Raw genomic sequence first — 27,629 nt, 5'->3', positions numbered from 1 at the left:
CCAACCAAATACACCTTCCACAAATTTTAAGCATTTACTTAAATAGGCTATCTAAATTAAATGAAAAAAAAAAAGAAACTCAACAAACAAAAAGCCTAAGAGAAATATAAACTGAAACACAAGAGCATAGGATTCCATCAAACAAAAAGAAGAATAATCATGTGGTATTCGATAAATGCAAATGTCGAAATCAGCATCTGTTCCACAAGCTGATTCTAGGCTCATTAATATCTTTGCAGTCTACATCAACGCCAATAGAGTCCCACCATCTAAAGGAACAAATCTTTTTTTTTTAAACATCAACCTTTTTAGTAAAGATGACAATGTATTTACAAGAATTCCCTACTCAGGTATGTCGAAACATAGATCCATCTTATAATTACAAGCAAAAAAAGGCAAAAATATGATGAGCTATATCATTGTCTATCCTACTGACAAGTAAGATTTTATATACATCAAAAACAGAAATAATGTTATTCATCTTTACTTGGCAAGAAAAATAAAACAGAAATCATGTTCTTCACAATCTTAAGTATCCTCTCAGCCCAATGGCATTCCAATTGCGGCTGGTTCATCTATTTCATAACAAGTCCATGGCTCCTATAACTAATCACCATTCAGCTTCAATGTTGCTTCTTGCCATGCATTGGTATTGTGAAGCAAATATAACCTTGTCACTTTGAAACTCAATTACTATCAGACCTATAGTAACATAATCTGTAAGTGGCTCATAGGATCCACGTCTAAAAAGCTTAATTATTGTAGAAAGAATGTAATCTATAAGTTTACTATAAACAACCTATTTGTATTTGCATACTCAGATTATGCATTTATTTTTATAATACTAGTATGTGCCCTCACAACTTAGATTACTAAACGATGGATATTTGTGAGTGGATTGGGAACTCATTCCTGTGTTAACATACATAGAGCTTTGCCACAAGAGGATCTATGTTAAAAGCAAAATAAACATCTAATTTTCCTCTTACCTTTTTTATTATAGGAAAGCAAGATTATTATTTTAGGAGTTTCCCATACATCTTGTGGGACTCCTTCAGATATGATTCAACCTAAAGCTCAGTACTTACATATAAACATCATATATATGTGAGGAATAGTAAACAGGTCAATAGATTCACAAAGATTGCAACCCCTAGTGGGTTTACTCAATGAATTGAACCCTGGGATCATTAACTATGTGAGGAATAGTAAACAGGTCCATTCTATATTGAGGCCCTAGTCAGATGTGAAAAGCTTGAAAATGGTCACATTCAAAGCAGATCAGCAAGCCATTTAAAAAGAGGAAAGGAAGTAAATGATAGAAAGAAAGACCCAAAAAATGCTCATGATTCAGGAATTAGTCAACCTAATCATTCTCATGAAAATGAGAATGATGATGTTAGCAAGCCATCCTTGCTTGCAAAGCATCAGAAAGATCATGGTGGTAATTTTACAGCTTCAAGAGGCACCGGATTGGATCTCAATGCAACAGGTGTCTTCAGCTCAGTTGATCAAAAATCATTTTTTCCTTATGAAATTTATGGTCATGTTAAATCCAGAGAGGTTTCGGAGTGTAGGAGCTCAACTGAGCCTTTGGAGGAAAATGACTCATTGAAATTGTGGAAAGAGATGAAGCAAAATGGTTTCCTCTCATCTTCACACGGAGGCATACCAGTGAACAAAATGACTCAGGAAGTAGGCAGGGTCCTTTATCCTTGGATAAGCAAACTGTTTATTTGAGTTCAGATCATAAAGTTGGACATGGTGAAACATATGTAGTGGAGAGAAAGATTCATGACAAGATTTCAGGTGCTTTGAACTTCACATCTGAATGTGCTGATAGTGCTCTTACAATTAAATTGTCAACAGATACAAATGTTGCATCAGAAGATAAAAGCTCTGTGTCTAATGAGGAGCTGGTGAATCAAGTGTTTGCATTCTTGTATTTACAGACCTTTCCACCTCCAAAACCTTGCATTCATGGATGCAGACTGTAGAGAACATTGATGTGGGCCCCACAGTTGTGGTACCACTCTGTCCGTACAGTAGAATGTATCTAGTCACAGCTGTGGTTATTTTGTTGTTCTGTTATTTCTAGTTTCAGTTTTATATTGGTTGTTATTTGTTAGCAGTTATGATGTAAACACCAAGGGCAGATATGTCCTTTCATGTAACTAGCATAACCTATATATATTAACTTAAAGTGGCGGCGGCAGAATATTGACATTCTGTTCTTCTCCTCAAAATCTGTGTTCTATTGCTCTTCCATCACTCTTTCTTCTACATCTTCTTCACTTTCTCTTCTCATCGAACCTAAAATCTCTTAGTGATCAAGACTGAATAGCAGTCTTGAAAACCTACATGGTATCAGAGCCAAGTTAGGGTTTTTCATGCGAGTCTAATACCAGCCGACCACATGAGAATCTCCTAGGACTGAAAGCTGAAAAGGAGGGGTTCGCAGACTGATTCTTGGAAATCGCCAGAGGTACTAGCAGCTGTTGGAAACTTGCTAGGGTTGCAGAGTGTTGGTGGTCAGGAAGGATCAGAGAAGGCAGCGAACTATTTTTTCCTTGTAAGTTGTTACTTTTTAAAAGAAGTTCTTTCAGAGAAGATAGGTTGGACCTATCTGGAGGGGAAGGCCGAACCATTCTAGCTCTTTCTCTCTTCGATTTCCTAGGGTTTTACATCAAACCCTGGACCGAACTGTGTTTCTCTCTACTCTAGGGTTTGAAAGTGATCTGCGGCAAGCCCTAGTGGTTGACTGAACTCTGTGATCTACCTAGAGCTACTCTTAAGTTGATTGGTAGGTCCGATCAGATTCTAGGGTTTCTTATTAACCCTACTGCAAGTTCATCTATACAGTTTGGACTGTGCGACTAAATTGCTTCCTTTCAGGACTGATTAAAACCCTACTGAAAGCTCATCTATATAGTTTGGACTGTGCGACTGAATTGCTTCCTTTCAGGACTGATTAAAACCCTAACTTTCCCTAGCATATCAGTTTTGTTTTAAAGTTGTTCTCAGAGTTCTAAGGGGGTTAGAGATCTACGGACAGCTACTGCTGTGTTGGCTAGTTGGTTTCAGATCAGAATTACTTCGGTTTTGTGCACATACACTGAGAATACAGATCAGGCCTATACTGTTTTGATTGTGATTGGTGATTCAAGTACTGTTTTGAGACTTGACAGAAATGGAGTCTAAAATTCAGGTAGAAGGTAGTCTTGGGAACATCAGTTATGGTGGTATTTCTGAGATGGGTGATCAGATTACGACCGTAAAGTTTGATGGATCAAACTATTTGGAATGGGCCCAATCAGCCATGATGGCTATTGGTGGAAGAGGTAAATTAGGGTACCTCCTGGGAGATATGAAAGAACCTTCCAAGGGAGACCCGACATATACCAAGTGGATGCAAGAAAACTACTTGGTTATGACATGGCTGTGTAATTCTATGCAGCCTCATATTAGCCGGAATTATTTGTGGACAAAGACAGCTAAGGAGATATGGGATGTTATGAAAGAAACTTACTCCCAACCCCTTAATGTTGCCAGAGCATATGAATTGAAATGTGAAGTGAACACCCTTAAACAAGGAGAGAAACCGGTATCGGTTTACTTCTCTACCTTGAAGTCCCTGTGGCATGAGATTGATCACTTAGAGACTCTTGAGTGGGAGAGTCCCAAAGATGCTCAGACCCATAGAAAGCACATCGAGACAAACAGAGTGTTTGAGTTCCTGGCGGGACTGAACTCAGAATATGATATTGTGAGGCAGCAGATTTTGACTAGAGACAGTGTGACTCTCTCTCAGGCTTACTCATTTGTACATAGTGAAGAAACCAGAAGGAAGGTAATGATGCAACCCATATCAGCCTTTGTAGCGGCTACACCCAAATCAGGGGGTGATTCAGAGAAGGACAGGAGGAAGGAAGACAAGAAGGATGTAGTATGTGAACATTGTAAGAAACCCAAACATACAAAAGAGACATGTTGGAAACTGCATCCCCACTTGGTTCCTACGAAGTTAAGAAACAAGAAGGACACTGCTCATGTAGCCATGAACACAGATTCAGCATCCTCATCTGGCACAAAAGGAACATCTTTGGAGACCTTAGCTGCAGTTCGGGCTGCCCTAATACAGCTAGAAAAGGAGGTTGGAAATTCAGCTCAGCCGCCGCAGCCTCCATCAGCCCCTGTCACATCTGCCTTTGCCCATTCAGGTACTCGAGCTTCAGCCTATCATGCCTCAGCTCCAGGTACTACTGAACCTTGTTGGGTAATAGACTCGGGTGCATCTGATCACATGACTAGCTTGCATTCACTGTTTACTACTTACCATTTGTCTTCTGGTAGGGATAAGGTATCTATTGCTGATGGCTCCCTGGTTCCTATTTCTGGGAAGGGTGACATCAAGCTTTCAGATACTATCTCCCTATCATCTGTTTTGCATGTGCCTAAGCTTGATACTAACCTTCTTTCAGTCAGTAGTATTACCAAGCATATGAACTGCTTAGTAACCTTCTTCCCTGACCGATGTGTTTTTCAGGACTTGGAGACGCAGAAGGTAATTGGGACTGGTCGTGAGACGAATGGGATCTATCTGCTCGGGGAGCGGTTCCGTCAGGGAGAGTCAGTAGAGAAGTTGTCTTTTGTTTCTAAGAGTGTGAGTCCGGTTATGCTTTGGCATAACCAATTAGGTCATTTGTCTTTTCGATCTTTACAGAGTTTGTTTCCTACTTTATTTGAGTCTATTGATTTGTTTCAGCTACAGTGTGAAAGTTGTGAGTTTGCTAAGCATTGTAGAAAGCCTTATTTATTGAGTAATAAAAGGAGTGATAATTCTTTTGATATTGTGCATACTGACGTTTGGGGGCCTTATCATATCCCTTCCATGGGTGGGTACAGATATTTTTTGTTATTTGTTGATGACCATACCCGCTTTTCTTGGGTTAATCTCATGCATTCACGAGATGAGGTACCTTCCCTGACCCAAAATTTTCACCAAATGATCATAACCCAGTTTGATACCAAGATCAAAGTTCTCCGATCTGATAACGCAAAGGAATACTTTGCTAAATCATTGACATCTTATCTTCTTCATCATGGGGTTATCCACCAGAGCTCTTGCCCTCATACACCTTAGCATAATGGAGTTGCCGAGAGGAAGAATAGGCACATTTTGGAAGTGGCTAGAAGCCTCATGTTTACTTCCAATGTCCCTATTCGCTTCTGGGGGGACGCTATCCTCACGGCGGTATACCTTATTAATCGGGTCCCTTCCAGGGTCCTTGATATGCGATCTCCTTTTTCGCTTCTACACCCACGTGAGGACTTGTTTTCTATTCCCCTTAAGACATTCGGTTGCACTTGCTTTGTTCAGCTTCTCGGACCCCATCCCTCCAAATTCGAACCCAAAGCCTCCAAATGCATCTTCCTTGGTTATGCACAAACTCAAAAGGGTTATTATTGTTATGATCCTGTCTCCGGGAGGAAGTTTGTCTCCATGGATGTCACTTTCTTTGAGGGGACACCCTATTATCCTCGGGTTGCCCCTCAGGGGGAGAGTAGTGAGAGTGGGGGTTTGAGTTCTTGTCTTCAGGGAGAGAGCAGTGAGAGTGGGGCAGTTCCTTTACCTATTCCATTGGGTGATGAGAACTGCAATGGTGAGGGTGGTCAGAGGGATCAGGAGTTGAGGGAAAGCTGCAATGGTGAGGGTGGTCAGAGGGATCAGGAGTTGAGGGTTTATCACAGGCGATGCAGGCAGGTTGATCCTGATCATCAGCAGTCCAGACCAGCTCCAATCTCATCTACAGCTCCAGGTCCAGATACTTCAATCCCAGAGCCCACAGAGACTTCCCCTACAGATGATCTTGACCTTCCAATTGCAGTCCGTAAAGGGAAACGACATTGTACCACATCCACAGCCCACTGTATTTCCCATTTTTTATCCTATGATCGCCTATCTCCTACCTACAGGTCCTACCTTAGCTCCATTTCCAATGTCCCTATTCCAAGAATAGTGCAAGAAGCCCTATCCGTCCCTGAATGGAAAAATGCAATGCAAGTTGAGATGGATGCTCTGTTGAAGAACAACACCTGGGAGGTAGTTAATTTGCCAAAAGGAAAGAAACCAGTTGGATGCAGATGGGTATTTACGGTGAAGCATAATGCAGATGGATCTATTGAGAGGTATATAGCTCGGTTAGTTGCAAAAGGGTTTACACAGACTTATGGCATAGATTACTTGGAGACATTTGCACCGGTAGCCAAGATGACTACTATTCGAGTTCTATTGTCCCTTGCAGCAAGTCACACTTGGCCTTTATACCAAATGGATGTGAAAAATGCCTTTCTGAATGGAGATCTGCATGAAGAAGTTTACATGCGTTTGCCTCCTGGCTTCTATGATGCAGAAGTAGGTAAGAAGGTCTGCTGGCTCAACAAGGCTTTGTATGGTTTGAAACAGTCACCTAGGGCCTGGTTCGATAGATTCAGACTAGTACTTGTGAAGTTTGGATATGTACAGGCCCAGTCAGATCATACCCTATTCATCAAGAGGGTGGAGTCCTCTTTGACACTGTTGGCAGTATATGTTGATGATATTGTGGTCACAGGGAATGATAGCCATGAGATTGAGTCTCTTAAACAGCTTCTTCACCAAGAATTTGAGGTGAAGGACCTTGGTGTACTCCGGTATTTTTCTCTCAATCAATTACTTCCTATTTCTCTCAATCATCTTCTGAGAACAGAAGATGAGCAAATTAGTTACAACGAGAACCGAGAAAGAGAAAACAATGAGAACAAATACAATAGAACATTGAGGTTGAAAAACCCTAGATTTTGAAGAACGGGGAAAAATCAAAACGAATGCAATGAAAGAAAAAGTTAAACCCACATACCTTGGAAGGGAACAGATCCGTCTCCAGAAACCTTACAGGGTTGCAGTAACAGCGAATCAAAGAGCAGTAGGGTTTTCTACGGGAGGCACAGCTGAAACGAGATGGTCTTCCTCAATTTCTTCCTCGAAGCTCGCCGTTGGATTTCTTACTCGACGCTCACTGTTCTCCCATTCTTACCTCGAAGCTCTCCTGACTCGAAGGTCTGTATGCTCGTGAATCAAACCCTTGGTTGAACAAACAGATGTTTTTTACACATATAAAATATCTGCACGTGAGAGCGCTAATCTACTCGCACGAGTAGATTCCATTTAGCGCAAGGAGAAACCACCCGTTCCATAATAAGTATATACCAGCGGAGGGGCACCTGCTTTGCAGGGGCTGGATTAGAAACCCAAGCAGAGAACTGAAACCATTTGGCAAAGATAGATCATAAAATACCTGAAAAACAGATTATGCATGTTCGAAAAAACCAGAACAAACAAAAAAGAAATACAATGAAGAGTTGAGGTCTTAAAATTCCTACAAAATGGATCAAATAAAAGGAAGAAGATACCATGTGTCACAGGTTAGACACGGGGAGATTGGGGTTTGATGGTAACCTGCAAAAGAATAAAAAAATTCTTAGATGATATCTCTGATGGAAAAAGAAAGAAAATAATTTATTCAATAGAAGAGTCAACATGGACCCTTGAAGGAATTGAGGGAGATGACAACTGTACTTGAAGAAAGCTGCATTGTATGCTCGTGAATCAAACCCTTGGTTGAACAAACAGATGTTTTTTACACGTACAAAATATCTGCACGTGAGAGCGCTAATCTACTCGCACGAGTAGATTCCATTTAGCACAAGGAGAAACCACCCGTTCCATAATAAGTATATACCAGCGGAGGGGCACCTGCTTCGCAGGGGCTGGATTGGAAACCCAAGCAGAAAACTGAAACCATTTGGCAAAGATAGATCATAAAATACCTGAAAAACAGATTATGCATGTTCGAAAAAAACATAACAAACAAAAAAGAAATACAATGAAGAGTTGAGATCTTAAAATTCCTACAAAATGGATCAAATAAAAGGAAGAAGATACCATGTGTCACAGGTTAGACACGGGGAGATTGGGGTTTGATGGTAACCTGCAAAAGAATAAAAAAATTCTTAGATGATATCTCTGATGGAAAAAGAAAGAAAATAATTTATTCAATAGAAGAGTCAACATGGACCCCTGAAGGAATCGAGGGAGATGACAATTGTACTTGAAGAAAGCTGCAAGAACAAGTTAAAGTTGACAAGTGGTTGATTATTTTAAATGGGATTGATAATTGATCCAACTATGTAAATATCAAATTTCAAATGTTTCAAATTTTTAATTAGTGTTCTTTAGTAACTAAGAATTTATTAAAATTAACAACCATGTATTTTCCCACATTTTTAAAGGTCTAAACAAAGCCATAATATGAATTACAAGTTTGCTAAGATTTTTGCAATATCAAACCTATTCCAAAAAGAAACAATTGTGTAAAATTAATAGTCTTAGTAAAATGATAAAAATAACCAAATTGTTCTTATTTAGTTCTCAGAAAAGGAAAGATAAAAGCGCTCCCATCACAAACTGCTTCATCCATTCTCACTTCAAGTCCAACCAGCTAAGACCATAACCTTCTTTGCCTCTAGGATTTTCATGCTCAGGTCGGTAAACCTTTGATCTTTTGAACTGGTCCAAAATGTCCAAAGTATTCATCGGATTGAATTGGACCAAATCCAGTCCAATTGACACCCCCTTTGAACTATCATATAGGTATGTGAAAGCCATGATCCACTTTGAGAATCCATATAAGGATGGTTGCCATTTCTTTGGTCATATTTAGTGCTCAAGTAGAAGCTGATTTTGTATAGTTTAAGTGCATGTGCATCTCTGAGATTGAAATTGTGTATTCAGTTGCTTCTTTTATAAGAGAAGACAACTTATGGTACCCCAAGTCTGATCAATCAATCCGTCATGTAGGCTGATCTCTTCATCCAATTATATATCTTATGTCTAGAGTCAATGAAAATTTTACTATTAATGATCATGTGCCAGAAGGCTCAGAACCCAGAAACAGTTTATATATGGGAGTTCCAGAATTCCAACTAGTAACGCAAGATTAAATTAAATAATGAACAAAGCTATTTGAGCTTAAATATACTAACTATGGAATCATCATATATATATATATATATATATATCAAGAAAGAGAGGTGAAGAAAAAAAATTGGACTAAGCATCATACTTGCAGAGGTTCTCAAAACCCATGTACTCATTCTTCTCAATCTTATAAATCATATTTGATATACCGACTCCACCTGTTAAATAAAATAAAGAGCCTTCAGTACTAAAGAAGCTCAATTTTTTGAGGGTGAATGTAGAAGAATAGTTCGTTTGGTCTTTCAGTTAAGCTTGTTTGCATTAGAGCAAAAGCAGAAATATGTGGTTGAAAAGGAGTTGAAAAATCTCCTTCACCACTCAGCTCTAAATCATAGAGAATAACAGATTATTACTATTAGTCATGTTTTTATCTATCATTATAATGGATGGTAATAATAACTTGGGAAGGGAGTAGTCAATTCTCATTTTCCACTGAATTGCAGCATCTAAGCTGCTTTTCCACTTCTGCCCCACAATCCAAAGACAACCTTATTGCATACAAATGAAGATGTTAATACTTAAAACCACTTTTTCGCAAATGATACTCACCTAGTGAGATTGCAGTGACAAAGATTGTGATGGAGAGGATGAAGATGATGAGGGATGCCCCCCCTAATACAATGATAAGCCACCTCACTACATGTTGCCCTATAAAGGCAGCAACGGCTGCCACAAATGCATATGTACACCCAAATACATATTTTTCTCTCTTTATTTTTGGGGTCAAGAACTGTTCTCGACCTTCAAAAAGGGGCAGAACAGAATCAATAATAATAATAGAGACTATAGTGGTTTTACTTACCATATCGAGAGAAACGCTTCAGAAGGTAATATTCTACAATAGACATAGATGAAGAGAATGTCATAGCAAAGGTGGTTGTGGCACTTGACACCTGCACCAAAACTCACCTAGAAAAAACAATAAAATAGTCTACTAACAAGAAAGACATGAAAAAAAAGCCCATGCTGGTCTCCCATGCTAACCCCCAACCAAGTACAGGCGAAACGAAACTACAAAGAAGCAGAGAGAAGATGGAACTGGAATCAGTTGGTTAACAGGTGATCTAGTAGGGGTAACAAAGAGACAAAGGTGGTGAAGCCGTGATAGGTAATGGAGTCGGTTTGAGAAAAAAACACGAAGGAGAAGCAAATGCGGATGACAATGTAAAGAAACCCCATGCCTACAGAGAATCAGAGAGAGAAGATGAAATTGGAATCCGTTGGTTTACAGGTGGTCTGGTATGTTAACAGAGAGACAGAGACAGAGGTGGGACGTGACGGATATTGGAGTTGATTTGAGAAAAAACATGGAGGAGAAGGGGAGGCAGGTGAAAATGTAGAGAAACCCCATGCCTTCATTCGCTTCACGACACGTCTGAAATGATGCCTTTCGAATGTGGGTTGTGTTGGTTGGTGAGTCAGCATGTCCGCTCTCTGCGAACTGCAATCCAAACTCACTCAAAGAGTCACTTTGCCTCCATTTTATTCCGTTGCTGCTGCTTTGTCTACGACGAAATCAAAATGCAAGCAGAACTCACTCGGCTTGGGAACCACCAACTCGCTGTCTATTTCCCTCTCTTTCAAATTTACTTTCTTGATTAAACGATCCAGTAGACGGAGACAGAGTAAACAGTTCCGTCAATGTGAGGCGTATTGAGGAGCAAATCCGATTTCCCCATGTAAACGGTTTCGTCGACCATACAAAGAGGCCAAACTTAGAAGCCCCATAGACAATGCCACCACCACGGAGACCAAGGCACACAAAACCATAACAGAAAAGAGGAAAACCTATAAACAAAAATAAATAAATAAATAAATAACAGAGAAGTAGAGACGGATGAGGGGGGAAAGAAGTCAAGAGAGAGGGAGGGAGGGGGGAAAAGAGCGAGGAAGTGAAAGAGACACAAGAGGTAGGAAGAGAGACACAAATGCATATGGAAGAGAGACGAGAGAGATGAGAGAGAAAGGCAAAAATGTTAGCATTTAGGGTTAAGATTTACAGAAACTTATCTCATCGAAGCATAAAGCTCTAACTAATGTTGTCTTGATAGAGAGACATAGAGAAATAGAGAAAAAAACAGACAATAAATTATCTTGTTCACTTGCTACTGAATCGAGGAAAATAGAGAAAAGGGGGAGTGAGAGGAGATGTTCACGGGAGAGTTAAGAATAAGGGAGGAAGAGAGAGAGAGAGAGAGACTGAGACGGAGATGTACATGGGAGAGAGAGACGGAGAGAGTGAGGAGAAGGAGGAGAGGGGCTTACTTTAGAGAGGAGGGAGAAGAAATACGTGTTATGCCATGCAATAAAGAATTGCAGATTTCGTTTAGCGCAAGGAGAAATTTCTCATTAAGACGCTCCTTCACAGACTCGCCTAAGTTTACGATGGTCCTGTTTCTGTTGAGTTTACATCTGCATCCCGCAAAAGAAGGGGAAAGCTGAAAGCGAGGCACCAAGGGGATTTTCTGGGTATTTTAAGAAATTTTAGAAAATATATCAATTATGGGATGTTACATGCAACGGATTGTGACGAAAAAATAAGGGAAGTGGAGGTTTTAGACAATTATCATAAAACTTTAAAGGTACTTAAGACACTGTTTAAATAATAATAATAGAGTTAGTCAATTTTTTAAACTATAAGGATATATTAAGAAATTTATCAAAAGGTGCTATAATTTCTTTAAGATGGAGAGTAGCATGACCCCACATATCACAAAAACAGATATACCTATGATCCCAAAGAAGACAAGCAGCTACAATACTACCACTAGAAAAGAGCATTACAAGCTAGCCAGTGAGCCACTTGGTTTGCTTCACAATACGAATAGATGAAAGAGACACCAACGGGGAAGTGAGCTCACACAAAGGCATTTCTCAATGACGTTCTTCAGTCTCCATAAGGCCAACCTAATACAATACACTAAGATCAAGCACCATGCTGCAATGATCTCTAATGCATGCAATAAAACACCAATCATTCGAATTACATGACGCATCAAAGTTAGAGTCCATTTGATTCGTAATCGGAATTAGAATGATCCATTTCCATAATTTGTTTGGTTCAGACAATAATGAAAATGGGAATTAAAATCAATACAACTGGAATTTTTTTCTCAAGGGAGGGGCAGTGAATGGCCATTCCCTGAAATGGGGAAATCCATTATAGCAAGAATGGGAATGAGATTCCGATTCTTCTCAACGAAACAGTTGAAATCGGAATAGCCTATTCCGATTCCGATTCCAGACTCCTATTCCTACAAACGGACCCTTAATTTTAATGATCCCCAACTTTGGAGCTATCCAGGTGAAAAATACTCTTTTTTTGAAACTATCAACGTGAAAAGTACTCATATTCTAAAATTTAAACCCTAAATTCTTATACATACCAAATAACCCTTCAACCACTCAAGCTAAATTCGTTTCATTTTTAATAACATAAGATAAGCTTAGAGTCTTAGAATAATCTTAGATGTCTAGAGCTGGATCAACACGGGCCAAACGTCTTGGATTTAGGTTGAACTGGGCTTGGACTAGCAAGGCCGGGCTTGTTATCTGAGCCTGGCCTTAGGTGAATTGGCCCGGAAACAGGCCCATTCTGCCCAAGTTGCAGATCTAGGCCGGTAGGCCCTCACGGCCTTACTGCCGGCCGGGCCAAGGTCTTTTGTCTCCTCAGGCTCAAAGCTGTGCCAAAGACCCCGCTCCCTCCCTCTCTCCCTCTTTCCTCGCTTTATCGACTCTCTTTCCCGCTTCCTCTTCTGTTACTTCTCGTCTCCCTCCTTCCCGGTCTCCAGCCAGTTTTCATTCCATTAAAGTATATATTTTATACAGGCGTCGCCGGAGAAATTAAAGGTTAAAGATATATACAAAAGAAGGTGTATATCTAAGAATATGAAAATGAGACTCCTCTCATCTTCTCCCCCTTGAAACCCAAACCCTTATTTTCCTGATTCATCTCTTTGATTCTTCTTGCTGGGCAGTTTAGTTTAGGGTTTCAGTCCTGTTCGATTGCACATGCGGTGAAGTTTCGTGGGTGATTTGATTATTTTTAGCCTTGTTAGATTGATCTGTGTTTTGGTGCTTCTGAAATTCAGTCGCTTGTAAGCTGAGAGAAATGTCGAGGCCCCAGGTGACGATAACCCTGGGGCGTAGTGGTCAGGTATCCTTTCTATTCATCTATCTGACTGAAACTAGGGTTTGTTTTTATTTATTAGGGTTTGACGAGCTAAGCTCCTTCTGTTTTTCTATATGGCATTCTCTCTCGCCGTTTTGTCGGTCTCTGAGTCATTTAATTTATTTTGCTTAAATTTAACATTGAGAAAGTTCGGAATCGTTTAGTTGATTGGTGTCTTTGCTATTGATTGAAGGGAAAAATCCTTTCTTTTTTTTTTTTCTTTTATCATATATATGTATTTTAGAACACGGTTTATTAGAAGTATCCACTTTTTTTCGAGGTAATTGAGTTCTTAGGTATGTTTTGCAGGTCGTCAAGAGACCAGGATCCGTACCAGACAATACTCGTTCTGATTATGTGCCGTCGTCTGGGAGTAAGAGATCCATTAGAGAGAGATTAGGGAGTAATGTTGACAGCCCAATGCTGTATGGGAGCCAATCCAAAAACAAAAGGTGTGGTTGACCTCCATACATATGCTTTTCTACTTCCTTTTTTCATTCAAATTTTTGTATAGAGCAAAAAAGGGGGTGGGGTGGGGGATGAGATTACTTGAGACCACCATAAGAAGTGGATCAAATAAAAATTCATAATTTGTCATTCTATTTTAGTTGTATAGATGATTCTGATCAAGGCATGATATTTGCCTATTTGGGCATTTATCCGTCATTTCCTTATGCAGCAATCTAAATATTTGTTTGACTTTTAAATTGATGGATTTATTTTGTTCTGCAGGCAGAGGAATGAGAATAATAAATGGAGTCCAACTACTGATGATATGGCTGGTAACAACCAAAAATATCCACTTCACGAGCATCGCAATTTTATTGCATTAATGGCTTAATATTGTTTCTGAACTTATTCTCCTTGTACTAACTTTTGATCCCCTGGATGGTTAAAGGTGCCCGGGTCAGTAGAGATGACCTTCGGTTCAAACTCATGCAAAAGAATATGTCTAGGCGACCTAGGAGTGGTAGTGATGAACGAAACATGGACCTCCGTGAAAGGCTGTCAAAAACATCCCAATATGCAATGGCAGTTGATTCTCAATATGGCATGCCAGAACCAAAGCCTACTAACCCCTTGAGGCGAATTCCACCCACAAGGAGTGCAGATGATTTGCTCCATATGGGCTCATTGAGGAAATCTTATTCTTCATGGACACTGGATGGATTGAGACGTAGATCCCCAGATAGGATTTTAGGCACCTCTAGGGGTCTGTCTCCTCCGGTTCCTATGGATGGGCTGCGGCAAGTTCCATCTGTTAGGCCTATTGATGCTTCAAGATCCTCCACTTATGTGAGCAAGGATATTCTTGACAGTAGGTCTATGGGCCGTGGACCTTTGATGGCAAAGCCTAATTTACCTCTTGATGCTACAAAGCCAGTTGCACGGCTCCCTCCACCAAATGGCATAATGCAGAAGAGTTCATACACGGTAAGACAAACTCACCTCCACTAAACCAACAGACTCACCTTTTTGTTGTTTTTTTCTTTTTCTTTAATACCGGGTGGGCCATCTTATATGGAAAGTTTGCATATTTTGAAAAGTTGGTTTTAGTTCCATCACTAATGTATAAAATATTATATGCTGAATTTGTATTTGCTTATTAATTTATTGATGAAAACCTTTGGTGTATATAGAAGTGGACCATCACATGAAGGCTAGGGAAGGTACAATGTGTTAAGGAAGAAATAAGCCTCTCAAATGTGCATTATAAATTGTCCTATGTGGAAAAGTAGAATCTAAGCCTCGTTCTTTCGCGGATTTTGGAAGGGGGGAAGTCGGTCAATGGGATTTTGATTCCCATTGACCAACTCTCCCATGTTCTTTTTCAAGATTTAGGTGGGATCCACAGTAAATGCCTTTCCCTTGGGTATCACTTACCTGGGAAAGTGTTACCCTTGTCCCCGTAAATGCTCAAAATATAATATGTCAAAAATGCCCATTAAAAAAAGTACAATTCAAAAAGCATGGATCTGGACCCGAGGGTAAAAGTGACAAAACATAGAAAAATTAACCACTTACCTAGGAAAGTGGGTGAGGCAAAAGAACATGGGGAAGTTGAAAGGTCTCATTTACTCGGGTAAATTTAACGAAAAAGAACATGGGTAAATACACTTATGTGGGTAAATGTTTCCTAGGAAACACTTACCTAGGTAAATGGCCTCTTTCTAAACAAACAAGGCCTTAATGCAAAAGTCAGAGCATGAGTATCCTATATGTCTATGATACCTGCCTGGATACCTGTACATGCCTAGGTTACTAGTGCTTGACATGATGATACATAGTTATGACACCAGAAACTACATGGACACTTCTGGATATATACTCTATAGAATTGGTAGTCTTGTAATTGTAAAATGTTATGTTCAAAGTTCAAACAGATTATACTATAAATGATCTGCCTATGTTAGAGGATTAATTTAATTTAGCAAGATGTAAGCCTTGATAAATGACAGTGGATCAGATACACAAAATGCCATTACTAAATCAGGACTTACTGTAGTGAGAAAAAGGAGGGTTCATGCACAGCTCATCTGGTACTAAGAAGTCTGATGCAGCTCATCCCGAAGAGTTCATCTCCGGCCACAGAAAGCTGAAGTAGCCATGAGGGCTATTCAGAGGTTCTGGGCAAGATGGTTGATAGGGGCAAGGGATGTTGCCATGGTTTCAAATGTCGCTAATGTTGCCCGACATATGTCGATGTCGAGGCTCACCGACACGGAAATGGATGGTAACATAAAAATTACATTATGTCGGTCAACACTTCCTATATTTCGGAAATGTCGACCAAATCGGTCCAAATAACCAAAAAAAATACACTTTTTCCTATTATGTCGACTAATGTACATTAAAAATATAATATATTAGTATATTATATTAATATAATACAGTATATTAATAAAGATTATTCCATTAATAATTTATATTTAATATTTCAAATAAAATATTTATAAAAAAGAATTAACAAAATATAAAAACAAAAGAATAAATTAATTACTTTATAATATAAAACATAAAATATTTTTCAAGTAATAAAATATTAACTAGTTAGTATTTTTTAAAATATTTATTAAAATCAGAAAATGTTTATTAAATTTTATAATAAGTCATATTCTACATTTAATATAAAAAATCAGAATAAATTTAATAAAATTTATACTAAATCATAATTTATTATAAATTTAGTATTAAAAATCATAATAAATTCATTAAGTTTTATAAGAAATCAGAATTTATCATAATCTTAGTACTACAAAAAGGAGAATTGGTTTATTAAATTTATAATAAAACATAATGTATTATAACTTTAATATTTAAAAAAATCAGAATAAATGTATTTCTATTTACTAGTGTGAAATAATTATATTAGAATTTATAATAAATCAGAATTAAAAATAGGAAAAGAAAATATCAGATAACCTTGTGTAAACATAAAAATGCATAATAAATCATTAAGTCGTCATTTACTAATTTGTTATTGATCTTAGTTTCTTAGCTTTATATAATGGTTGGGAATAAGATAATAGTCTAGAAATATGTATTAATGCTTCTTTTATCATTTTACAAAATATCTTTGCATATTTCCACACATTTCATAATATTTCCACAATGTCTCTAATTTTTACAATATTTCCCCTCGACATTTCCGACATTTCCGACATATGTCCTATATTTTGGTAAGCGACATTTCCATCGACATCGACATTTTAAACCTTGGATGTTGCAAGCCATGGAGGGTTTGGGACGAGGAGGGAGGTGTTAGTCAATTGGAAAGAAAAGGCTGGAAACTGTAGGTGGTGGGGTAAGAGAGAAGAAAATCTGGTAGAGAGAGTTTCTCTGAGGGAAGCTGGTTCAAATGTAGTAGGCAGATAGTGAGGTACCTTCATTGAAAAGGCAAAATTATTAGAATGGTCATAAAAGTCGGTACTGAATCCACATGCTTTTGTTTAGTACTGGATGGTCAAAGTGAAGCAAAAAGAGATATTTGGAAGCTTGCTCGGTGTGGGTGGTGGAAACCACATTCTTAGTCAGCAAGTTGCAAAGGTGAGTGGCGAGGTACTAGAATATGACTCTAGGTGTGAGAGTTAGAAAGCTGGCTAGAAAGAAATTCCTCTTCATACTCCCATCTATGGGAGAAGTAGGTAGAATTCTAAAGACAAGTGCAAGAAATGTGGGGGGTTCTCTCTAACATCTCTACTCTTGGGAAAAAACTAAGGGGTGTTGGTGGAAGGAAGAGGAGATCCTAATGAATTCTGTTTTGGATTTTTGGACTCCTATAGCACCTATGGAGTGTGGGCTTGGTGAAGAAGATATGTGAACAGTGGTGGGTATATGGAGATAGACAATACAATTGAAGTAAAAGATGCAGTTGAATGGATCAGAGTTACAACAAAGTGGGGAGGTTTCCCACCGGCAGCAGTGAATGTGATCAATGTATTGGCCATTTGTCCAGAATTCCACCCGGAGATTGGGGAACCTATGATGGATTTCCTTGAAGCCATTGTAGCATAGGATAGATTCTTAATTCTTTAGCAGGGGAGAGTATTTTAGAGGAGATGCGAAGAAGATTAATAGGAAAGGAAGATTTGGTGGAAAGGGGAGGTCAGGGAGAGGACTTTCAAACGGTGCTGGTACTGCTCGCCAAATCTGGGGAAGACAAAGGAAAGGAAGAGTAGTTTGGAGGTTCAGCAAGAACACGTGGAAGTTGTAGGCATAGGGCATGTGGGAGTTTCAGGGCAGTTGGAAGGAGAACGATCTCGGCTGTCCATGGCCTACCATTGCCATTATGGCGATTGATAGTCAAGAGAAAAATAACAAGGGAATTCAAATTTTAAATTTGGTGGAAGAACAAAAACTAGAGCAAGCAGTGGAAAGATGTTTAGAGAAGTTGGGGTTTGTGGTGGGTCAAGAGGAGAGGAGAGAAGAAATCAACATCATCGATCCTAGAGTAGGGGGTGGGCTTTAGGAGGTCGTTTGGGGGCCATGTCTCTCAAAAGTTGAGGACAAAGCAAGGGCTCAAAGGGCATGGGGGGATCTTAGAATATAGAGGTGTTTTGAACCTGGGTTGGGTAGAAGGAATCTCCGAGTCAGGTCAGGCCTTACAAGCCTTGACTTTGAAAAGAGGAGGCATCTTTTTTGATGCAGGAAGCCATGCGAGTTTTACAAACCAGAAAGAGTTGGAAGCTCATGTTATTGTGTCATCGAGAGAGGAGATGCAGGGCACTCTTTCAACTAATCCACAATCGCTAATTGGTGTGTCTTCCTCAGTCAATTCGGTTGAGTGTGCTAAGTAGTTGGCATCGCAAGGACAAGTCTTGATCGTGTGTGAAGTGGGGGAGTTGACGGAAGAAGGCCCTTCACAAGAGATATGGCCGATTGCAATGGAACCGGCAGGAAAATGGGGGTGCTTTTGAGCATGATCAACACAACAATCTTTGTTTTGGGCATAACCAGAGATATGGTCAGAAATGAAGGTATGTCCCCCTGGGTTCACTTGAAGGCTGAAGCTACTGACCATTGGAGAATTCCTGGGAGTGTTGATTAAGGGCATAGAGTCGGCAACTATTAACCTTTTGAATGAAATGGAAATAAGAGAGGAAAGAGGGAGGAAAGGGAGAAGAACCAACAGAGAACTCTTTAGGTTGTCCTGGGGCTTGAATGACAAGGCTGATAGTTCGGCTTAGTCAAGCAAGAAATCCAGGTGGTAGTCTTTCAGAGTTTATTCAGAAGAAAGAACTAGAAAAAAGAAAAGAAAAAGGAATACTGAAAAAGAAGAAAAGAAAAGATGGACATTTTAAAAATAATTTCTTGGGATATTAGGGTTCCAAGTTCAGGTTGCAGAAGAGTGGTGGCAGGGGATTATGAATTGGAATCCATCTGTTCTGTCCATTCAGGAAACAAAGATGGAAGATTGTCTGGTGAGGTGGTGAAAAGGTTTGTTCAGAGGGGGGGGACTATGAGTGGGGAGCATTTCCAGCCAAGGGCACTACAGAGGGTATGGCCATTATCTGGGACTAAGCACCCTTGTGGTTCAGAGGTGGTAAAAGTGTTGTTCTCAATTTCAATCCTCTTCCAAACAATTGAGAATCAAGTTCTCATCAGAGAACCTTGTCCAACGGAAGATAGAAGAAGGGAATTGTGATCTGAATTGGATGGGATTAGAGAGGTTTGAGAGTTTCCTTGGGTTATTGGGGCAGATTTCAACACAGTCAGGTTCTCATCAGAGAAGAGTGGTGGTAACAGAAGATGCAGAGGTGGACTTGGTTTTTCACAGTTCACGAGAAGGTGGGATTTGGTTGGTTTACCTTTAGTTGGAGATAGATTCACATGGACTAATAATCAGGAGGAACCAGTGCTAGAGAAATTGGACAGGTTTGTGGTCTCCACTGGCTGGGAAGATAGCTTCTCCAAGCTGTCTCAAGAAGCTTTGCTCTACCCTTTGTCAGATCACTCACCAATCTTGCTGGATTGCAAAAGATTAGCTTTTGCTAAGAACCCACCCTTAAGATTCAAGCATATATGGCTGGAAGAGGAGGACATTTTGCATGTTTTAAAATATGGTGGGAGGAATGTTTTGTTACAAGGACAACAAGTCATGTGTTCAGCAAGAAGCTAATTTATGTGAAGTCTAAATTGAAATCATGGAGTAGACAGAATTTCAAAGGCTTAGAAGCAAAGAAGAATGATTACCTCAAAGAAATTGTTGGAGGTTGATAGAGCCTAAGAACCGAGGGCAATTTTGGAAGAAGAGAAGCAAAGAAGGGCCAAAGGTGAAATTGGATGTTGACAAGGTGTGCTACAAAAAGAGATTAAGTGGCGGCAACATTCTAAGTGCTTGTGGCTGAAACAGGGGGACAAAAACACAACTTCTTTCATAAAATGGCTAATGGGAGAAGAAGACTAAGGCAGAGCTTGGGAATGTTTATTTGAAAAACAAGTGCTTATTGACCATCTGGTGAATTGTGAAAAAGCACTTATTTCAAACAGGGGCAGTATAGGTATTTTCAAAATGATGTGGCAGGCCAAGTAAGTCAGAAAGGAAATCAGCACTTAAAAATAAGCCCAAAATTAGAATAAGCGCCTATTCAGGCTTATTTCCCAAAGCAAATAAGCACTTATTGGTGTGGTCCCAGCCCAAAATAAGTGCTTATATGAATAAGCGCTTATTTTTAAGCACTCCCAAACTTAGACTATAGTCACTATATACTATCAAAAGGTTGGAAGAAGGGAGGTGATTGAAGGGGACAGAAGTTGGATGGTTTAGGTTTTAAGAGCTTATCTCAAATAGAGGCCAGTCAACTAGAAGTAGAATTTTTAGAAGAGGAGGTGTGCAGTGCAATTGAGGAAATGGAAGGTGATAAAGCACCTGAGCCGGATGGTTCATAATGGAATTCTTTAAAAGATGTTGGAGCTTTATCAAGGAGGACCTAATGAAGGTGTTTCATGAGTTTCATCAGAATGGGGCTTTGGAAAGAAGTCTGAACTCTACTTTTTTGTCTTTGATTCCCAAGAAGAAAGGGGTGGTAGGTTTGAAAGACTTCATGCCAATAAGCCTAGTTAGCAGTGTGTACAAAGTGCTAGTGAAGGTGCTATCAAAGAAGATTGGGAGGGAGGGCGGGGGGATTTGATCTTAGAGTCTCAGGGTGCTTTTGTTGACAGGAAGCAGATCATTGATGGGGTTCTAATGGTAAATGAGTTGATTGATTCCAGGAGAAGTGGAGAAGAGGGGGTATATGCATGAGAGATTGAACTTTGGCAGGATATGGAGGTATTGGATAAAGGTGTGTATCTACAGCAACTTTCTCAGTTTTGGTAAATGGTAGTCCTGCAGGAAGATTTCATAGTTCCAAGGGATTAAGATTTAAGACAAGGTGATCCCTCATAGCCCCTGCTTCTTATTTGCATAACAGAAGTCCTCAGCACAATGGTGAACAGAGCGGTGAAGGTGGCTTCATAGAAGGTTTTAGGGTGGGAGAGGAAGTTGAGATAGCTTTGTTGTATTATGCAGATGATACATTGATTTTTGTCAATGCCTCTCAAGATCAGATGGAAATATTTAGACTGATACTAATCTGGTTTGAAGTGGTATCTGGACTTAAAGTCAACATGCATCATAAGAGTAAAATTTTTGCAGTGGATGATGGTCATAACATAGGCTTTTTGGTGGAAATAGTGGGCTGCAAATTGGGAGATTGCCGACTATATATTTGGGAATGCCACTTGGAGAGAAATGCACATCCAAGAAGATTTGGGAACCAGAAATGGAAAAAATTGGAGAGGAGACTAGCATCCTGGAAATCAAGGTATTTGTCGAAGGGGGAAAAACTAACACTAACCAAAAGTGTTCTGTCCTCACTCCCCACGTATTTGTTGCCCTCTTCCCCATTCGAGCCAGTATAGCTAAGGCTTTGGAGAAGAAATTGAGGGACTTTCTGTGGCAAGAGTGGAAGGAAGAGTTCAAGTTGCATTTAGTCAACTGGAATAAAGTTTGCAGGCCAAGAAAGGCAGGAGGGTGTGGGATAAGAAAAATTAGAAATTTCAATGTGGTTTGCCTAGGGAAGTGGTATTGGAGATGGAATGAACAACACACTAGTCAGCGGAAAAGAGTAATTGGGGTTATATATGGGGCTAGAAATTCAAATTGGGAACTGGGTGGATCAAAACTTTCTTGTGGATGTGCAGTGTGGAGGGGGGGGTATACAGAAATAAGAAAGGGATTTCAAGCAAGGGATAAAGTTAGAAGTAGTGTGGAAGCAGCACTCTCAAGGATAGATTCCCATCATTATTTGAAATCACTCTTAATAAGGACTGTGTGGTATCCGAGGAGTTCTCAGGAAGGGGGTGTGGGAGTTTGATGCCCTACTTTCACAAGGAATGTCAATGATTGGGAAACGGAGCACTGGGAAGAATTGATGCAAATCTTAAATACAGTTAGGTGGACGGTGCAAGGAGGGATAAGAGAATTTGATTAGGGGAGGAATCAGGAAACTTTACGGTCAAATCTTTTTATTGCAGACCATGCAATGATGAGGAGGTTTCCTTTCCTGAAGATAAGGACTGGAGATTGGTTGCTCCCCTTAAAGTCTCTTTCTTTTTATGGGTGACCGCCTTGGGGAAGTGCTTAACAGCTGATAATTTATCAAAAAGAGGGATGGTGGTGGAACCTGTCTGATGCTTGCTCTGTGGCAACAATTCTGAGGGGGTGGAGCATCTTTTTGTGAACTGTAGCTTCACTTGGGAAACATGGATGAAATCTCTGAGGGTGTTTGGAGTTCAGATGTGTTTCCCTAGGGATTTGTTGGCTATACTAAGGAGCTGGAACTTGGGTGGTTTGTCAAGGAAAGGATTGTTTGGGGGGTAATTCCAGCAGCAGTGCTGTGGTCAATTTGGAAGGAAAGAAACATGAGGCATTTTGAAGACAAGATCAGTTCTGAATATTTAGTTTTAAAAGGCAGTTGGAGCAGAATATACTCATGGGTGGTGACACACGAGTTATTCAAGAATATACCCTCTCTTTTTGAGCACTGTAATCTTTTTGTATGATTTCATGAAATAGAGGTTTTTTTGGCTGGGTAGTACAAGGTTCTGTTTGTTTTGACCAGTACCTTACTGGGCAATCATTAATTATTAAGTACATGTTCTGTTATTAATGAAATACTTTACCTTTCTCTCAAAAAAGATAAATGACAGTTATAGCTTCAAAAACAAGATATATAAGCATGATATAGGGATATTATATGGAATATCCATTCCTGTTGCGGTGTCTGAAGTTAGGAAGCGGAGTCTTATCCCCATTTCTCACATCTGTGTGTGTCAGCATAAATGTCTAGTTATCATTAGCAATACATCTTATCTGTGGATATGGACACAAGGGTCAGTCACCAATGTACACAGGGCTGTTGGACACGTTAAATTTCATGAAATCCAGAAGCAGGAGACGGCTATACATATGCATATATGCACATGCATGGAAGTTGGATTGTATATGCATATTTCATTTTGTGATTTATATTTCCCCAATTTTATGAAAAGACCTAAATGTAGCAGCTTGGAATTAAACTGTGAATTCCACACCTTTATCTGTGTTTATTTAAGAATTAAATGATGCTAGTATATCTTTTTTTTTTAATCAATAGATGGTAGTATATCTATATGCATCCAATAATCCGTTTGACACATATTGACACAAGAGTTGTGTCAACAAAATCACAAATGTTTGACAGGCCAGAAGTTTGTAAGAGAAGTTGCAAAATGTCATCGACCAAACTAACATGAGCAAGCAGTTATGGAAGAAAAGTGTAACTTTGAATTATTTTGAATTCTATTTGCAAGAGAAGGGAGGCAATCATGGGTTTGAACTTGTATTAATAAGGTGAAATACTGGAAATAATTACATGTAGTTTACTGGAGTTTACTTATATGGTGGTTATTCATTTGAGAATTGATATTTAATCATTATGCTTTGCTGGTCAATTTTTGGATGCTCTAATACTCAGTATTTTTTTTTTATCAATTCTCTCTAAGAATGTGCAATGTATTCTATGGAATTGTTTTACGTTTTGCTCTAATGCTCAGTATTTCTGTAAGAGTATCACCTTACCCATTTCATAGTTTGTTCACAAACCTGTAGAACTATTAATATGCTTTAAGGGTTGTCTGTGGTGTTTTATAGTTATATTTTCGTTTGTCAAAGATTAGATCTCTTCATGTGTTTGTGATGTTTCTTATGCAGGGGGAGGAACCACTTACTGTTGCTAGCCTGTTGCATTCCCTGGGTCTAGGGAAATATGCCATTATCTTTCAAGCTGAGGAAGTGAGCCAACTGTTCTTTACCCCCCCCAAATGTGTGAAATTTGGTATTCTTTGCATATGATTTGATCTTTTTTGTTCTAGTTTGTCTTTCTTTCAGTACCAACAATTAACTTCAAAATATAAGTTAGTTTTCCCAATGAATTAGAAAGTAAAGAAGTTTCCATTTCACTAGTTTTACTCAATTATTTGTTCATCGAGCAGCGAACCATGGTGGAATTGTCATGTACAGAGACTTTCTTTTTTTGGAGAATAGTTAAACTTGTATTCAATTATCAAAAAAGGGAAGGGTCTGCATGAGAAGATGTTCAAGAAAGGGCCATGTGAGCAAAAGCAAAAAGATGAACAAGAATTAAGTGTAGCATGAAATGCCCTTTGGGATTCATTTGAAATGGAACAAGCAAGTTCCCTTTATAATGTCCAAAACATTTTTCCAGACCCTCAAAATTTTCTGGTGGTTAGATAATCCTGGGTTGAAAAGCCAATTGCTGTGCAATAACCTAACTGATCTGGATTCTTGCTTGAATGCAACTCTTCTTTGTTTTGAAGGTATATTTTGAGGTTCACACCATACTTGGGAAGAAAAATTATGGAGGCCAAGTGATTAATGGAGACAAATAGATGTTTAAACTTTCATTTTCATTGTTGCTAGAGGCTTTTTAAGAGAATAGTTATTGATAGGGAATGGCGTGGAAGAGATCAATCTACTGTAGTTGATTGTTGTGCAGCGTCTAGCTTGGGATACAACCTTAAAGAGGTTATGGAAACATTTCAAAGCAGCCTTTATGGTATAGGGGATCAACATAAAGGCTATAGAGGGTGAAAGGATCCTATGATCTATAGAGAGCAAGGGACCCTTATCTTGTTTCTAAATTTTACCTTTGCAAGCTTGGTAGCTGTTAGAAGCTAAGTGATTTGGTTATTGTTGATTCTTATGTTCATCAATCCAGACTTGATAAATTCTTTGAACTTTTGTGTTATCTTGCTCCTTTCCCCAACAGAAATACCATGGGTATGAGGGAACTTGGTCTAGTCAAAATGGGTTCTTAAACTTGCACTCCTATCTGACAACATGAAGTGAATGCATGGCACAGAATTTAAGACTTCTTTTTCTTAATCCTGTCCCACAAAACCTACAAGTCACATTGTTAATGTCCATGTTGTTAATAGTCCAATTTGAACATCTTCCTTGTACTCAAATTAGAGGATATTTTTGTTGTTCATACATACATTTACATGCTAACAGAAATGATAGTTAAATTTGTTTGCCCCTTGAATCCTTGATTCCGTGCTTAAAACCAATCAATCCCTTGTTGACCCACATGATCCAACTTTCAACATCCAGCCAAGAGGGGAGCTTGGACCAACCTCAAACCTGTCTAAATGAGCACAAAAACTATTGGTTTGGTCGGAAATCTGTTGACCAGGATGGTTAAACCAGACTGCTTGACCTATTTCGTGGACAATGGTCAGACGACTCAGACCATTGAAGAAAGATGCATTCTAATAATGATAGTAGTAGGACCCTGGTTATCATATTGGAGCAACATCTCTTTGATGTTTTTAATAAATATTCACTTAGCATATATTGCAAGTTGAGGGGGCTAGAAGAACTAGGAGCAGACCAGAAACAATATGGATTTAAACTCTCATAATTTAACAATGGATATGACACTAAACAGAACAGAATCGTGAAACAGGATTCAACTAGCCAATGCCATATAGTTAGAACAACATTATCATGTTCTCCAATTGGCCACCCATTAGCCCAACACTGTCATCTCTGTTGATCTACATCCTTTCCTCCAACACTGACACACTTAAGTTGATGCAACATTTGATAATATTCTTTAGGATTGATTTTGGGCCTGGCTGACATCTGTCATACTACTATCTAATATGTAGGTGGACATGACTGCACTGAAGCAGATGGGAGACAATGACCTCAAGGAGCTGGGTATACCAATGGTATGGATTTTTTTTTTTTTTTTGGATAAGTACCAATGGTACGGATGTTCATCTCAGAGTTTTATTTCGTAGTACATAAATGATTGTTTGAAAAACGGTCCAGGGATGTAGATCAATCCCATTTTCCTGGTTCAAGGCTATTCCAAGTTTTCATTGAACTGGAAAGGGGATTTGACTCTGGTTGAACCAGTTCACTAGCCAGTCCAATTTGGTTTTCACACCATTGTTTTAGACTAAATTTACTTGCTTAAATTGGAAACCAAATATCAATTTAATATTTGGGTGATTTAAATTGGGCCAGGTGGACTCCATCTATCTGATGGCTCTATGCAGAACAATATCTTGATGCTACCCACCATACTGTTGGGATTGTATCAAACTTGCCTAGTCCCGTTGCAGCATATCTTTTTTCCTTTTTACTTGTATGATTGTATCCACATGTGACAGTGTCACCTGCTTCTTTGACAGCATAAAGCGTCATGTGGCAGAATCACCTGCAAAACTACATTGCTCCTCTTTTAGCAGGAAACCATTTGTGTGATGTCAAACTTGCCTAATCCCAATGCAGCATATCTTTTTTCCTTTTTACTTGTATCCACATGTGACAGTCACCTGCCTCTTTGACAGCATAAAGCGTCATGTAGCAGAATTACCTGCAAAACTACAATGCTCTTCTTTTAGCAGGAAATCGTTTGTGTGATGTTAAAAGTTAACCCGGTGTTGATTGTAACAATCATCCAATCATGATTAGTTTTCCAGCAGAAAAATCTTTGGGATAAGTAGACTGCACTCCACCTCAGAAATCTGAAATTACAGCCCCCTCCTAGTAGCTCCCCCCCCTCCCCCAATAAACCGCATCCTGCCCATGGATTTGGCATCGATCCACGGCCAGGATTCATCCCACCTGTACGGTGGATTTCTGAGGTGGACTGAACAATAAAAACCCCAAAATCATTAACCTGTTGTTAGTTGTAGCAATCATCCAATCATGATTAGTTTTTCAGCAGGAAAATCTTAATGTAGGGTTAGCTTTGTAGGAGCAATTTGAATTTTGAAGCATTTGAATGGATACTCTGTTATTTGCAGAGGACAATTCTTACCAAGAACGATTTATGGTTGCTACTTTCTTTTGGTTTGGTCGTTGTAGAATTTACCTGAAAGTTGTATTTTACAAAGTCAGCAGTTAAGGTCTGCAAGTGCCTTTCGTGAGCCATTACCATGAAATTTATAATTCATTGGTTCATTGTTCAACCCAATTATTCTAATAGTCACTTGTTGCAGGGTCCAAGGAAGAAGATTCTCCTTTCTGTATTGCCTCGTACTAAACGACAACCATGAAAGTTGACAACAAATTTGGATGGCAATAGAGAAGCTGTAGCTTGTGGATGTATGATGGGAACCCCATTTTTAAGAATCATGTAAATCAGATTAATCATTAATCCCTTGTTATCTCTTTCTGATATTTAGGTTTAAGGTAGCCCATGAGTCTTGAAAATTGAAATATAGAATCTTAGAATTCCTTTCTATTTTCGGAATTGGACACCCCCCCCCCTCTCTCGATTGCTTGAACGAAATTAAGGCTCAGTTTGGAAGGAGTAC

The 27,629-nt window shown here is 39.1% G+C and overlaps 1 protein-coding gene and 1 long non-coding RNA gene across 11 annotated transcripts; one reads left to right on the top strand and one right to left on the bottom strand.

The window, feature by feature from the left end:
• Positions 1 to 270: 270 nt before the first annotated feature.
• Positions 271 to 11,577, bottom strand: LOC104595890 (uncharacterized). Of its 7 annotated transcripts, none has more exons than XR_016084444.1 (6): positions 11,345 to 11,577; positions 9,165 to 10,867; positions 7,985 to 8,030; positions 7,619 to 7,834; positions 6,900 to 7,498; positions 271 to 702 (listed from the first exon to the last, which is right to left on the bottom strand). It is a non-coding gene; the product is annotated as an uncharacterized LOC104595890 (long non-coding RNA). The 7 variants fall into 7 exon arrangements; XR_016084441.1 differs by having other exon boundaries at positions 6,900 to 7,337; positions 7,453 to 7,498; positions 9,165 to 11,575; XR_016084442.1 differs by having other exon boundaries at positions 9,165 to 9,237; positions 9,629 to 11,575.
• An 899-nt stretch (positions 11,578 to 12,476) lies between these two features.
• On the top strand, positions 12,477 to 27,556 carry LOC104595867 (uncharacterized). 4 transcript variants are annotated; one of them, XM_010256809.3, is made up of 8 exons: positions 12,477 to 13,235; positions 13,560 to 13,702; positions 13,983 to 14,032; positions 14,149 to 14,684; positions 23,986 to 24,066; positions 25,968 to 26,030; positions 27,117 to 27,218; positions 27,312 to 27,556. In XM_010256809.3, the coding sequence occupies exons 1-7, from the start codon at positions 13,191 to 13,193 to the stop codon at positions 27,186 to 27,188; spliced, it is 990 nt and encodes a 329-aa protein (XP_010255111.1). In that variant the 5' UTR covers positions 12,477 to 13,190; the 3' UTR covers positions 27,189 to 27,218; positions 27,312 to 27,556. The 4 variants fall into 4 exon arrangements, with proteins under 4 accessions (XP_010255111.1, XP_010255121.1, XP_010255129.1 ...); XM_010256819.3 differs by lacking the exon at positions 27,117 to 27,218; XM_010256827.3 differs by lacking the exons at positions 27,117 to 27,218; positions 27,312 to 27,556 and adding an exon at positions 26,499 to 26,739.
• The last annotated feature ends 73 nt before the right edge of the window (positions 27,557 to 27,629 follow it).

This window comes from Nelumbo nucifera, chromosome 3 (genome assembly GCF_055504915.1).
Source record: "Nelumbo nucifera cultivar China Antique chromosome 3, China Antique-T2T, whole genome shotgun sequence".
In the NCBI taxonomy this organism is placed as follows: domain Eukaryota; kingdom Viridiplantae; phylum Streptophyta; class Magnoliopsida; order Proteales; family Nelumbonaceae; genus Nelumbo; species Nelumbo nucifera.
The sequence above is the reverse complement of the archived record's forward strand: the minus strand, read 5'-3'. Positions and strand labels throughout refer to the sequence as shown.

What these genes read in the sequence shown, in the direction of transcription:
- LOC104595867 (XM_010256809.3), top strand. Translation starts at nt 13,191, where the DNA reads ATGTCGAGGCCCCAGGTGACGATAACCCTGGGGCGTAGTGGTCAG. An exon ending in AGCCAATCCAAAAACAAAAG is followed by an intron (nt 13,703 to 13,982) that starts GTGTGGTTGACC and finishes TTTGTTCTGCAG; the next exon opens with GCAGAGGAATGAGAATAATA. An exon ending in TGCAGAAGAGTTCATACACG is followed by an intron (nt 14,685 to 23,985) that starts GTAAGACAAACT and finishes TTTCTTATGCAG; the next exon opens with GGGGAGGAACCACTTACTGT.